The sequence below is a fragment of the Mytilus trossulus genome, chromosome 14 (assembly GCF_036588685.1).
Source record: "Mytilus trossulus isolate FHL-02 chromosome 14, PNRI_Mtr1.1.1.hap1, whole genome shotgun sequence".
Lineage (NCBI taxonomy): Eukaryota > Metazoa > Mollusca > Bivalvia > Mytilida > Mytilidae > Mytilus > Mytilus trossulus.
The window spans coordinates 55753814-55768063 of record NC_086386.1 but is presented as its reverse complement, the minus strand read 5'-3'; the positions used below and the strand labels follow the sequence as shown (position 1 = coordinate 55768063).

Sequence of the window (14250 nt, the reverse complement as noted above, 5' to 3'; positions counted from 1 at the left end):
ACCAAAGTCTTAGATTTACATGCCTTTGGAATTTAGCTGTAAAATTAATTATATATTTGTTTTCAATGCTTATTGTTTTTTTACAAATTTCAAATGTTTTGGCTTGTTTTTAAATGATCCATATCAGCTATAGGGTCAAAAGAGTCCAAAGTTAAACTTTAAGTATGTTTTACCTGTGTCTGATGCTTTTTTGCTTTGAGCAAATAAAATATGTTTAAATCTAAATAAAGTTAAACTTGATTTGATAAAACAATGGAATAATTGGTGTTCTTTGATATTATGAAAAACAGTGCATTGTAGTCATATTTTTCTAATTTCGGGCATGTCTTAAAAGCTTTAAATTGAACCACATCAAGGTATAAGGGATTCAGAACTAAACTTAGTTTGATTTTTTTGTCGAGCCTGCACCTTTTGTTGCAGAAAGCTTGACATAGGGATAGTGTTCCGGCGTCGGCGTTAGCTAACTTCTTAAAAGCTTTATATTTTAGAAGGTAGAAGACCTGGATGCTTCATACTTTGTATATAGATGCCTCATGTTACGAACTTTCCATCGGTCACATGTCCAATGTCCTTGACCTCATTTTCATGGTTCAGAGACCACTTGAAAAAAAAGTTAAGAATTTTTGTAATGTTTAATTCTCTCTTATCATAAGTAATTGGATAACTATATTTGGTATGTGCGTACCTTGCAAGGTACTCATGCCCATCATACAGTTTTCACTTGACCTCAACCTCATTTCATGGTCAGTGAACAAGGTTAAGTTTTGGTGGTCAAGTCCATATCTGAGATACTATAAGCAATAGGGCTAGTATATTCGGTGTATGGAAGGACTGTAAGGTGTATATGTCCAACTGGCAGGTGTCATCGGACCTTGACCTCATTTTCATGGTTCAGGGGTTATAGTTAAGTTTTTGTGTTTTGGTCTGTTTTTCTTATACTATATGCAATAGGTCTACTATATTTGTTGTATGGAATGATTGTAAGGTGTACATGTCTAGCTGACAGGTGTCATCTGACCTTGACCTCATTTTAATGATTCAGTGGTCAAAGTTAAGTTTTTGAGTTATGGTCTATTTTGGCTAATTCTTTATGCATTAGTCAACTATATTTGGTATACAAACACCACCAACTTTATTAAGGTGCAATCTCTGCGTTGTAATAGAATGTACTTCAGCTGTTTAAATCTCATTGTTGAAGGTTGTACAGGGGACTTACATTCATTTCATTTGATCTTTTGTGGATATTTGTCTCATTTGTAATCAATACTCATCTCCCTATTTTGGTGTTGTCATAATGTCATTAATTAAATACGAGATGAAATCTGCAAATTTAACTTCATTAAAATTAAGTTTGCTGCAGCTTTTTAGCTAGTTTACTTTATTTCTTATTCTATGTACTGGAATGTCAGAGTTGTGATAATCGAAACACATTTACACTAAGACCAAGTTAATAATTAATTTCTTTTTTAGAAAATTTCAATCATTTAATGGATAACAATTGTTTTCTTATTATTTTTTACTGAAGGAGCTTTTATCCAAGATCTTTCCCAATCCTCCTGTCTTAGCTTTTCGGAGACCAGCAAGTCTGAAAGACTTATTTGTTAGAGCTGAAGTCTCCTCAAATAAAAGCTGTTCAATTGCAGGATGGTGCAAGTCATGTGGTAACAGACGTTGCCTGACTTGTCAACAAATACTGAATACTCAAACATTCACTTGCCACTCGACTGGGTCTGTGTACACTATATATTGCAATGTAACTTGCAAAACCCAGAATGTTGTATACCTCCTTCAGTGTCGATGTGGCATGCAGTATGTTGGAGAGACAGAGCAGCCATTTAACAAAGCCATTTATCGAAGTGACTACACTTGCAAGCCCGACCTACCCGTAAGTCGTCATTTGAGATCACCTGGACACACACAAGCTGATCTCAAAAACCTTACCATCGCGATCATAGACCACAACGAGGGTTGGTCGAAGGTCGACAGAGTCGCTCGGGAAAGATTTTGGATAAGAAAGTTACGGACAGTCTCCCCAGAGGGTATAAATGAAAAAACATAGAACGAGTCCCTCATTTTCCTGTGCCTACCTGTTTCAAACAACGCCGGATTTAGTACTGGCTTTAAAGTTCGAAATTATTTTTAAAATAAAAGTTTGAATTACAGGTTTTCATTGATTCGGGATGATGTATAAGTACGTTGCCACGTTCAATTATTTTACCTCATTATACAAAACTTATTTTTTCAATCATTATTAGACTGCTATTCGTTTGGGAGGCTTAAATATGTAGTTTCTGTTGTAATTGCCCTACCGTTGTCTAATTTATACCATCCTGGATCGGTTAGGACATTTTTGATTTTTTTGTTTGAGGATTGCCCTCAATACAGTTATTACATCTCAACCGTCACATCCTTTGAAAATCTAGAGTTGTGCCATTTCACATCGTAAATAACTTTTTTTATTTTTGGCATATGTCTGTAGTCTTTGCGGTGTGTTTGGAAATTTTAAAATTGTTCCAGCGTTCGCTTAAATTGTATAAATCAAGATTTTGATAGAGTCTCAATTTGAATTGACATGATTCATTTGACAACGTGCTATTATTGAAGAAGGATATCTGTTATCCGAAATATCTAATATTTGTATATTTTATAGTTATTTAATGGTGATGTTGTATCCTTTTTGACTTGTTATAGCTGCAGTGCAGGCGATTTGGTGTCACGATATCACAGTAGCATGGGTTCGAATCCCGGCGAGGGAAGAACCAAAAATTTGCGAAAGCAAATTTACAGATCTAACATTGTTGGGTTGATGTTTAGACGAGTTGTATATACATTATGTACACAGCCATGTATCACCATCATTGATGGCGATCCGATGGATACATCTGTTGTAGGGTTGTCACTGACTCAGACGTACTTATGAATATAATTATTTTCTGTGACTGTATCTTACATTAATTTGTAGGATCCTTTACTATAGATAATTTAGCTGATCTGTAACAATAACATCTTCATGCCTTATATATCATGTACTGTAGTACGCCGCTAGATTAAAACTGACGTGGAAAGGTAACATATGGCCACCGAAAGCTCTTTTTTTTGAGAGCCCAGGTGGTCGTGTGGTCTAGCGGGACGGCTGCAGTGCAGGCGATTTGGTGTCACGATATCACAGTAGCATGGGTTCGAATCCCGGCGAGGGAAGAACCAAAAATTTGCGAAAGCAAATTTACAGATCTAACATTGTTGGTTTGATGTTTAGACGAGTTGTATATATATATATATAGGGGCCAGTTGAGGGACGCCGCCGGTGCGGAATTTCTCGCTGCATTGAAGACATATGAGTGAACTTCTGCTGTTTTCTGTTATATTGTCAGGTTGTTGTCTTTTTGACACATTTCCCAATTTTTATAAAATAACAAATATTAGTTTAATAAGTCTTTGTGTTTTTTCATTCCCCTTTCAGCACTTTAAGCTATATTTTGGCGATCAGTAGTTTTCTTTTGAGATGTTGGAGGAACAGAAAGAGCTGTAAAAAGGATATTTCTAGTTAACAAGCGTAGGGGAGAAGTATCCGGACACGATATTGTAATCGTAGTGTTAACATGATAGTGATCACGGTAGACAAACTATGTAGAATATCCAGCGACCAGATACTCCTTAATTTATGAGCCTTTTTTTTAACTGCTATTGCAGTTGTATTCCCTCATGGTATCACCAGCCCAGTAGCCAGCTCTACATGTATCATTGATATCAATATGGTAATACCTACGAATCAAGGTTTTACAAAACTCGGCAGTTTTGAAATACTAAGGATTTTCTACATCAGGAATAAATTACCTTAGTCGTATTTTGTAACACTTTTATAAATATGTGTTCCTCAATGCTTTTCAACTTCGTACTTTAGTTGGCCTTTATTAATCTGAGCGTCACTGATGAGTCTTTTGCGGATGAAATGCGCGTCTGTCGCAAATACAATATTTCAATCCTGGTATCTGTGATGATATAGTTTACAACTATGTATGATTGTTATATCTGCAATTGATATTCAGGTTTTTCGTTGACTCAGTATACCTATATGTACCTACACATTGACTACAATGCTATGGATATGTGTCATCATTGTATGAATATATTTGATGTCTTATATTTTGAATTTAAGCATCATGTGGTCTCCCATCAATATACCTTTTATTAGAATGTGTAGTTCCATTGTCATGGTTTTCAATAAATTACCCCTGTGATTGTCATTTTCGAAAACTTGACCTAATACGGTAATGAGACCTGTTTCAGGTTTGATACAATAAACTCCTGGTAAGTTTGAATTACATGTTAATGTTTGTATTGTTCACGTGTGCTTTAATATTTAATATATTTGTTTATACATAAACATTCTCTGTAACTATGTGATTTGTAGTTAATGAGAAATAAAACTCATTTATTCATTCGTTCCTAATTTACAGCTGTCTCACTAGCATTTTCCCCGACTTAAAAATTTATGTTCTTTAATGTATATTAAGTAACAAATTGAATATATTTCTCATTACAACATTCTTCAACAATACTGTTATTAACCCCTCTCTTTTATTATATTTAAAAAAAAACTGTGAGCGTTATAGTACCTATGAAGCAATTCGTCTATCACAATTTTGAACTTTGGCAAATTACTTTCTAAATAGATAACTATGATTGAATACACTGATGTAGCTATAACAGTTAGCAATTTTGAGGTGTATAATGGGGTAAAGTTTTCATTTATCTGAAAACGCATAAACGGTATAGCGGACTTTATAAACTCTGAATCCATATTTATGAACTCCTTGTATTGTAGTTACCAAGAAAAAAATTGACGACAAATCTCATTTTGGCTATCTGGTATAAATGATACAAGTGTTTGATAAACAGGCAGTTGTTAAGTGATAAATCTCAGCACAATACAAAGATGTTTCATCCCCAATCAGACATCTTCAAACTTATGTAATTCCACTCATCTTTCTTTAAATTTTATAAATGAGGTACCAAAAGAAAGAACAAGGATTAATCTTTCAAGTTATGATAATTTCATTAGGTCATAATTATTACATAATTAATTGTTATGTAATTAGTTGCCATATTGTGATGTTCATACTTGAATGAATTTAGCTTCTTTGTTATTCATAGCATCCTAAAATATTCTATAGATTCTTGCACAACACAGTTTGACCTCCAAAACAGTGTCTCAGATTTTTCCTATTGTATTTCATTCTCTCATAAATCTTCAATGAAGTTTAAAACATTAATTCATAAGAGACCACTAAATTCAATTGGGTTTACAATTTGTTCTATTGATGTTTTTGGAAATATGAGACACGGTTTTGGAGGTCAAGCTGTACAAGCATCTATAAAATATTTTTGGATTCTATGAAGAACAAAGACGCTAAATTCATTCCAGTGTGGAAATCACAATATAGCAACTAATTACATAATAATTAATTAGTAATAATTATGTTATAATGAAATTATCACAATTTGAAAGATTAATCTTTTTTCTTTTTTTTGGTACCTCATTTATAAAATATTAGAAGGATGACAGGAATTACACCAGTGTCTATTTGATTTGATTCAACTAATTTATGTGAAAGATTTAAACTCATTTAGTCATTTAAAACGCTCCGATTCAACTTCAAATATGAAAAGTCTACCAAATATGCTGAAAAATGTCACTTTTAAGATATTTTTTGTCAAAAATAAAAGTGGCCGCATCCGTATTTATCCTCAACCTTTATACATGTTATGTTATGTATTATCATCATATACAACTTACATTTAAATATTTTGAATGAACACGAATGCGGTCACTTTCGTTTTGCTAGAATTGTGAAGATTTCAGTAATTTAGCATAACTTAATGGTGCCAGTTCTCGATATATGTACATTGTATTGTCAAAAACAGCCCATATTTATGTAGCAGAAGCATTCCTCTGTCCAATAAATAACTAAAAGTATACATTTTAACAACTTTGTAAAACTGCTATATTTTTGGGCCAAAAAGGGGTCTTACTGAACCTACTCCTTTCAACAATTCTCGGATTGTGGTTTCCGGAGAAAATGTGACGAACATTTTCAACTTGACTATCATATGTGAAATGATACGAGTATGTGGTAGAAGTTTTTGAGTGATCAATCTGAAAACGTATCTCACAGTATAGCTTACTTATAAGAAAACATAAAACGAAATTTCAGAATCCTTGTATTGTTCTTGCGAAAAATGTGACAGAAATTTTGAACTTAGCTATCACTTGTAAAACGACACAAGGATTTGGTAAACTGGAAGTTGTTGAGTGGTGAATCACAAAATACATCACACGGGTTAGCTGACTAATGTAAATACTGAAATCCAATTTCAGAAATCCTAGTAATGTAGTTCCTGAGGAAGATGTGACAAAAAAAATCATTGGAAGTAGGATGGACTGACGGACGAACGGATAGACGGACGGGCAAACATAGGTAAAATGGTAGTCCTCAAACTTCTTGGCGTATCCAAATTTCTTAAAAAATATATATACTACAGTGATGTAGGTCAAATATACAATAGTATCAGCGTAGATATCTTCTAGCATTAAAATATTATATGCAAATATAGGTAACATTAGTATATCGCTGTTCAAAGAACAGCTCGAGTTTCGTCTACAAAAAACTTACCAGTTACGTTCGAATAAAAAAAAGGTTAAGTGAACAGTTGATCTAGTATTATGACCATTCTCATGAAACGTGGACAATCATTACAGACTAAATAGTGTTGATAAGTATTTGCTATGAAAATACCAGAGAGATATATAAAAAAAAATATGTACCACTGTTTGAAGTTAAGTTTTCTCGGCCTGGTACAAAAAAGGGGTTAACATCTTTATTGAGACATACATTTTAACGTTATCTCAATTTAACGTCGTAGTTTGTATATTTTATTGGTTATCGTGAGAATAAATATTACACTGAACGTAATTACATTTTATCAAGTAAACATTAATAATATATATGTCTTTAGTACTGGACATCATACCATTTAATCATAATTTTGTTTTAAGAGTAGATAAATTCTGTTGTTTTTTGCTAAATTATCAATAGTAAAGGATCAAACAAATTAATGTTACAGTTACGGAAAGTAATTATATTTAGAAGTGTCTTACATTAGTTTGTAGGATCCTTTATTATAATTAATTTAGCTCATCTGTAACAAAATAACATCTCCATGCTCATATATTATGCACTATAGTACGACGCTAGATTATAAACTGCATGGAAAGGTAACACTCGGCAACCGAAACCTTCATTTTTATGAAGCCCAGGTGGTCGTGTGGTCTAGCGGGAAGGCTACAGTGCAGGCAATTTGGTGTCACGATATCTCAATAGCATGAAGTTCGAATCCCGGCGAGGGAAGGACAAAAAATTTGCGAAAGCAAATTTACAGATCTGACATTGTTGGGTAGATGTTTAGACGAGTTGTATATACATAATGTACACAGCCATGTATCACTGCAGTTACATGTACCATTACATGTATCATTCTTTGTCAATTATAATTGTATGTAGAACAGATATATTCTAACACCATGTAATTTCTACCTAATATGTATTTTTCATCGTATTTTATTCACTCAAACATGGTGTAGGCCTCACTGCGACTTTGAGATGAAGAGCAGCAATACAAGCGTCGTTCCTTTTCTTTTTGTGTATTTTTTGTTGTTGTTTTGCATGTAGTAATTTTGTATTATGGATGAATACCCCTGAACTTTTGTTTTTCTTTTTTGCACATACATGTTTTCATCAGATTGTAGCTTTTGACATTTGAGAATATACTATTAATGCATAGTTTGATGGAAGCATGGAGAGGATCTTATCTACATGTATGTAATGTATACATAAAGTCTGACATGTAGCGTAAGACAGCGAAAGATAGCTTTCAACACGTGAAAATAGTGTTTTGATTACTCTAAATGTAATATAACCTTAACCCTTAAAACGTATCTATAGAATAAGCTTTACCTTTGCATGAGCTGCCACACGCACATAATGATGTACTGCTCGGCAATGTATCCATTGTGCCTGTGAAGAAACATAGTAAAGTGTTTAAAGGATGTTCGATTTTTGTCAGATATTCGGAATTCTCTGGTGTAATCCATGTAGTATCATGAAAACATGTACCCGCTTACCCATAATATTCATTTCATAATTTTATAACGTATTGTTTTAATTTTAGTAATTCAATAATTCTAGATATTCTTGTTACTATTTTTTTTTAAAAGAAAAAGGGTGCCAATGTTTATTTTATGAATAGTCGAGAGAGAATTGTTTCCAGCCAAATTTTCAATTGTCTTATATCTCTAAAACAAGCATATTGGCCCTTCATTTTTTCTGAATTTTAGTTCTTTTATTTATAAACTATTAATTTATAACAGTCGTTTTTCAAAGCTTGTTATTTTGAAACAGCGTAGCAAACATCCTTATTTGACAAAAAAGATGCAGCATCCCCGTAATGCTGAAAATGACTATTTATGTTTAATATGCTGTTAAATTCTCTTGTACACATCCATATATATGTAATACTTTACAACAACATTAATAATCTGCAATGAAACGTTGAGCAAGGGGTCGTACTCTACATATAGCATCTCGTCGTAATTCCTTTAGAGGGGAGACAACTTCCTCCTTGTTTTTACTATACTTGCGTTTGAATAGGGACATATGATTGGAGCCCTCTCTTTTTTATATTGGGTTGGAACACCCTGTACCCAAACAGAATGTGTGTAATACCTATACGGGGAGGAGTATAACAAATCAAGAAAAATGATTAAACACGAGGATTCCACACAAAGTTCGAGACAAGTAAATTTTTGATATCGGGAAAGAAAAATAATAGTCAGGAACATAGGGTTTTGATTGCATGGCTTGCAATCTTTACCCAAAATCTGTTAAACATCAAGGATACTATTATCATTAGGCTATATAACATACCTGGTCTTCTTAATGTACGAATTTTCGGTGTATCTACTGTGTATTTACAGAAAGTGCTACATATTGGAGCATCATTAGCTGGACTGTCACTTGTCGCGAACGTTCGTTCGTTTGGGGTTACGTCAGCATAAATATCTGTTCAAAGAACATAAAAAAGTTACAAACAATAAATTAATTTGCGAAAATATAATATAATATACTGCCAAGTCACTGCGAAAAATGTGTAGAAGATTTTGTATACTTCTATATAGTGAAATTATATATATTATTTATCTTTGGGACGACCAAAGGAGAGGGTTTTATACGGATCTTTGCCCCCTGGATCCAGCACTTGTAATTATGTGTATTTTGATTTATATATACATTTGTAAGCATATATTTTTCGATATATGCTTGAAGATTTATAAAGTAAAATCACAAAAATTCAGAACTCCGAGGAAAGTTCAAAACGAAAAGATCCTAAGCAAAGCAAAATCAAAATTTCAAAAACATTAAACGACTGCCATATTACTGACTCGGTATACTCATTTTCTTATGTAGAAAATGGTGGATTTAACCTGGTTTAATAGCTAGCTAATAATCTCACTTGTATGACAGTCGCATCAAATTCCATTATATTGGCAACGATGCGTGAAAACATTTTTTTCGTCATCATTCGAAGGAATTTACATATCGTGTATATATTTAACTTCAATTTTAAGACGAGTCCGTTTTGAAATTAGATAAATCAATCAAAACACACAAGTTTTACCATCATGCTTAATTACTTTAAAATTCTAAATAATTTTAGCCCTAGTCGACATATTTTTTAATTCGGGCGTGCATGTTTGTATGTACATGTTTTGTGAGTGACTTGTTGTCGGTGATTGTGTATACTACACTATACAATATCAAATGATTGAATACTAACCAACGATAAATCTTACGTGGCGATAGATCATATAATTATGATAAAGTACACTGCAAAATATTTCGATTTTTACAACGGAAGATCAATTGCAACAGAGACTACATATCTAGTTAACCACAAATAAACTCACTTTAATATATAATGATCAGAAAAACTAATTAGAATTTCATTTACTAAGGTAAAATAATTGAACGTGGCTGCGTACTTGTGCACCCATCCCAAATTAATAGAACCTGTATTTTGATCTGGTATTTTTTTTTTAAATCCTCAAAACAGTAAGTCCAGTACGGAAGCCGGAGTTACCGGAAACAAGTGATGGCAGAAAAAATGAGTAATGGCAGGAAAATGAGTGACTTATTCTATGTTTTTTAATAAATGACTTCTGGGTAAACTGTCCTTATATTCATTATTCAAAACATTTCCCGAGCAAGCATTCGGCCCTTGACCAACCTTCGTTGTGGTCTATGATTGTGATGGTAAGGTTTTTGAGATCAATTTAAACTTGCCTAGGTGTATCTGCGCTCAACCAACTCACTTTCAAAACTTTAAAATTGTTTCGGTGTTGTCTAATTGGAAATAATGTTACATACCTGACAAAAGGTAAAAGTAATATAAATCTGGGGTCACTTTTGTAAATTTCATACATAGATACAGCCTGTAGTTTGTGGAAGGTCCATCGGAAAAGGTTGAGTCACTTCTGAAATATATATCCAGGAAGTTCGCTACTGAGTTTCAAAATAAATAGCTTTTCATAAAACTAGTATACACATGTATTGATAGTGGATTAATTAAGGAATCAAAAAAGCAAAAAATATATAGGGGTCAATATGCTATTTTTCGAGATATTAGCCATTGAAATTTGGGAAAATGTTATGTCTTGTCTGCCCCACCATTGTTTTACTCGTTTTAGTCTTTCTTGTCGGCTATTGTTCCTAGACACAGATAACAACAAGAAAACCTTTATAAATGACCTAGATCAAAGAGTATGAGCTATGTTTGGTGTTAAGTTGAGTAAAATGTCATGTATTCAGGAATTAATTTAAAATTCAACTTACATCTTAACAATCATAATAGCACTGCATAAATGACAATGACTTTAATAAGTAAAGGTGGGGTTGAAAAAGTGCCACACCCTTACATAATAAACATATTTATAAAAACGACAAATAAAAGTGAGTTGAAAAAATAACTCACCAAAATATATATATACTACTATATAAACAATACAAGGAAATTTGTCATTAATTGATGTTTAAAGATAATAATGTCCTCTATAATTACACTAAAAAGGGAGGGTAGTAGTTGGGAGTTTAGTTAAAACTCAAAAACGGTCTTTTCTACCTATCAAAACAAAGGCGAATGACCGCATGTCCGAGCACTTGTAGAAATATGATCTTAATTTCCATCTCAAGAACTGACCAATCATACAATATAATTAGATGATCATGCATTGATCATGCAGTCCTTGACCTCATGTTGATATACTTAAACAAAGAAATATCTCTTACATCAATATTATCGGAAATTTCAGTGAAGAAGTCTCTTATTTACAACAAATGTTATTTTTAAATCGGCACTTTTAAAAAGAAAGCATACATAATTTATCGTTGTATATAATAAAAGAAATGCTCTGCATGAGTAAAGTCTTAGCATGCCGAGAAAAAGTGTCACATGACATTTTATTACATATTATACTTGAGATATATAAATAACACGTACCTATTATTTTAACCTATTTACAAGCTTTAAAATTAATAGCTTTGTAACTTCAAGCTTACATAAAACACAAGGTACATATTGAAGGTGCTTTAAACAAACAACAATATATGTTCATGGCTCTATAATGTTGTATGCATTGAAATGCAAGTTTAATTCAGCCTTTGTTTTTGACTCTTTTTCGCGTGAAGCCGGATGTGACGTATTATCATTTGGTTGACTTACACCCTTAAATATATAGAAATTTCATTCACAAATGCATATAAAAGTCAATCTTTATATATATATATATATATATAGCGGGACGGCTGCAGGGCAGGCGATTTAGTGTCACGATATCACAGTAGCATGGGTTCGAATCCCGGCGAGTGATGAATCAAAAATTTGCGAAAGCAAAGTGACAGATCTAACATTGTTGAGTTGATGTTAAGACGAGTTGTATATACATTATGTACACAGCCATGTATAACCATCATTGATTGCGATCCGATGGATAAAGTTGTTGTAGAGTTGTCACTGACTCAGACGTACTTATAAATATAATTATTTTCTTTGACTGTATCTTACATAAATTTGTAGGATCCTTTACTATAGACAATTGAGCTGATATGTAACAATAACATCTCCATGCCTTGTATATCATGTACTGTAGTACGCCGCTAGATTAAAACTGACGAGTTAAGGTAACACATGGTCACTGAAAGCTTTATTTTTGTAGAGCACAGGCGGTCGTGTGGTCTAGCGGGACGGCTGCAGTGCAGGCGATTTGGTGTCACGATAACACAGTAGCATAGGTTTGAATCCCGGCGAGGGAAGAACCAAAAATTTGCGTGTGTATATATGTCTCTGAATTTAAGAAATGTAGAAATGCATGTAACGAAGAAGGAAAATACAGTAACAAATTAGGAAGTTACATTTCACATATCAAGAAATTCTTGTAACAGATGGAAAAAGTACATGTTACAAATCGAGAAACTGCTTTTTACAAATTAAGATATAACATGCTACAAATTACAAAAATTACATTTTATAAATTAAGAATTGTATAAGCCTTATGTCGGATAACATCCCATACCCCTCAACGTTCGGTAGCTGTCTTATTGACTTTACCTCTAAGACTTTTCAGTCATTCCATTTTTTACAGTAAAATACTATTAAATAAATTTGAGATATGTCTTACTTGAAAACCACAACTCCCTCAGTGCTAGAAATATTTAAATTATTTATGCAAGTCCAATCGTCCAACGTTGTCCCACGACCATCTAAACTGATTACGGAATTCTGTAGCGTTGTAGTTGAGATGACGAGAGATTTTGACTGCTGTGTGTTTGATACGTCTGTGTAGTTATATTCCCACGTGCTACTTCGCAGATCTTCAGGCAAAGTACAAGCGGCGTCTGAAAAAAATACCCAACCTTAGAATAAAAGATATCATTCCTCGTGAAATTCTACGAATTTGTACAGCAGTAAATCTCGCAATTGCAAAATTAAATTAAACAACAGACAAGGAATGATGTTAATAAGAACAAATTTCTATTTTCTAAATTTTCTATCTAGTATAAATCAAAATTGTATGGATTTTGATTATTTGCCAGAAATACTTATTTTTTTATTTAAAAGTCGTATTCTACTTCTAATGATATTGATATTAAACTTTTTTTTTTGGTAACATTTTCATCATTTTGTATTCAAAATTTGACTGAGGAATTTACATTATAAAAACTGTTGAATAATTTTACCGGTTTCGTGTTGTGCAAGTCATTAATCTATGTTTCAACATCTAGATTTTTGTGAAATTAAAATTATTAGAAGTAAACATCTAAGATACCAAATTGAGGCTGAATGGTAGATATGCTATAAGGAGTGACTTCTAAAATATTAATGTATGACAAACATGTACATTAAATTAAGTAATAGTATGTTTTACTCCTAAATAAGAATTAAATTATATTGCAAATAATTTATACTTGAAACTATATAACCTGTGGAAATACCAAATATGTTAACAAAAAATGTACTGATATTTGAAAATGAGATTTTTTTTACTTGATAGGGACAGACCCATTGCCTTGCAACAGGGCCTCCTATAGACTCCCGGGGAATTATAGTAATGGTCCTTTAGTGTAACAAAGATTGTGCAATTATCTTTCACAAATCGTGAACATAAAACATTTACATCATGTGTCTAACGCCACACTTTGTCATACACATACGATATGAGTTTTTATTCTAATGCCCCATTATGGACATTGTGTTTTTCGATCAGTGCGTACGTTCGTTCGTCCGTTCATTCGTTCGTCTTTTCCGCATCAAGTTATATATAGAGATTTGGTCAATATAGTTTTTGATGAAGTTGAAGTTAGTTATTTTGCGGCACACAGTTTATCAACTCGTATGTTTTTTTTTTATTTGTTTGTTTGTTTGTTTGTTTGGTTTCTTCCTCTAGAAACAATATAGATCAGATGTGGTACGAGCTCCAATACGACAACTCTCCACTCAAGTCACAATTTGTAAAATTAAACCATTATAGGTCAAATAACGGTCTTCAACACGGAGTCTTTGCTCACACCGCACAACAACCTATAAAGGATAAAACCATTCAAACGGTAAACCAAACGGTATAATCTGTATATCTGAGGC

The 14250-nt window shown here is 32.8% G+C and overlaps 1 protein-coding gene across 1 annotated transcript in view; it reads right to left on the bottom strand.

The window, feature by feature from the left end:
* Window positions 1-14250, bottom strand: part of LOC134695819 (CUB and sushi domain-containing protein 3-like) — a 49479-nt gene that overhangs the window by 27614 nt on the left and 7615 nt on the right. Inside the window, exons 2-5 of the mRNA XM_063557246.1 lie at window positions 12791-13007; window positions 10485-10591; window positions 8985-9119; window positions 8016-8075 (exon numbers count right to left, since the gene is read on the bottom strand). Coding sequence (XP_063413316.1) covers window positions 8016-8075; window positions 8985-9119; window positions 10485-10591; window positions 12791-13007 — 519 coding nt within the window. The remainder of the gene's footprint in view (window positions 1-8015; window positions 8076-8984; window positions 9120-10484; window positions 10592-12790; window positions 13008-14250) is intronic.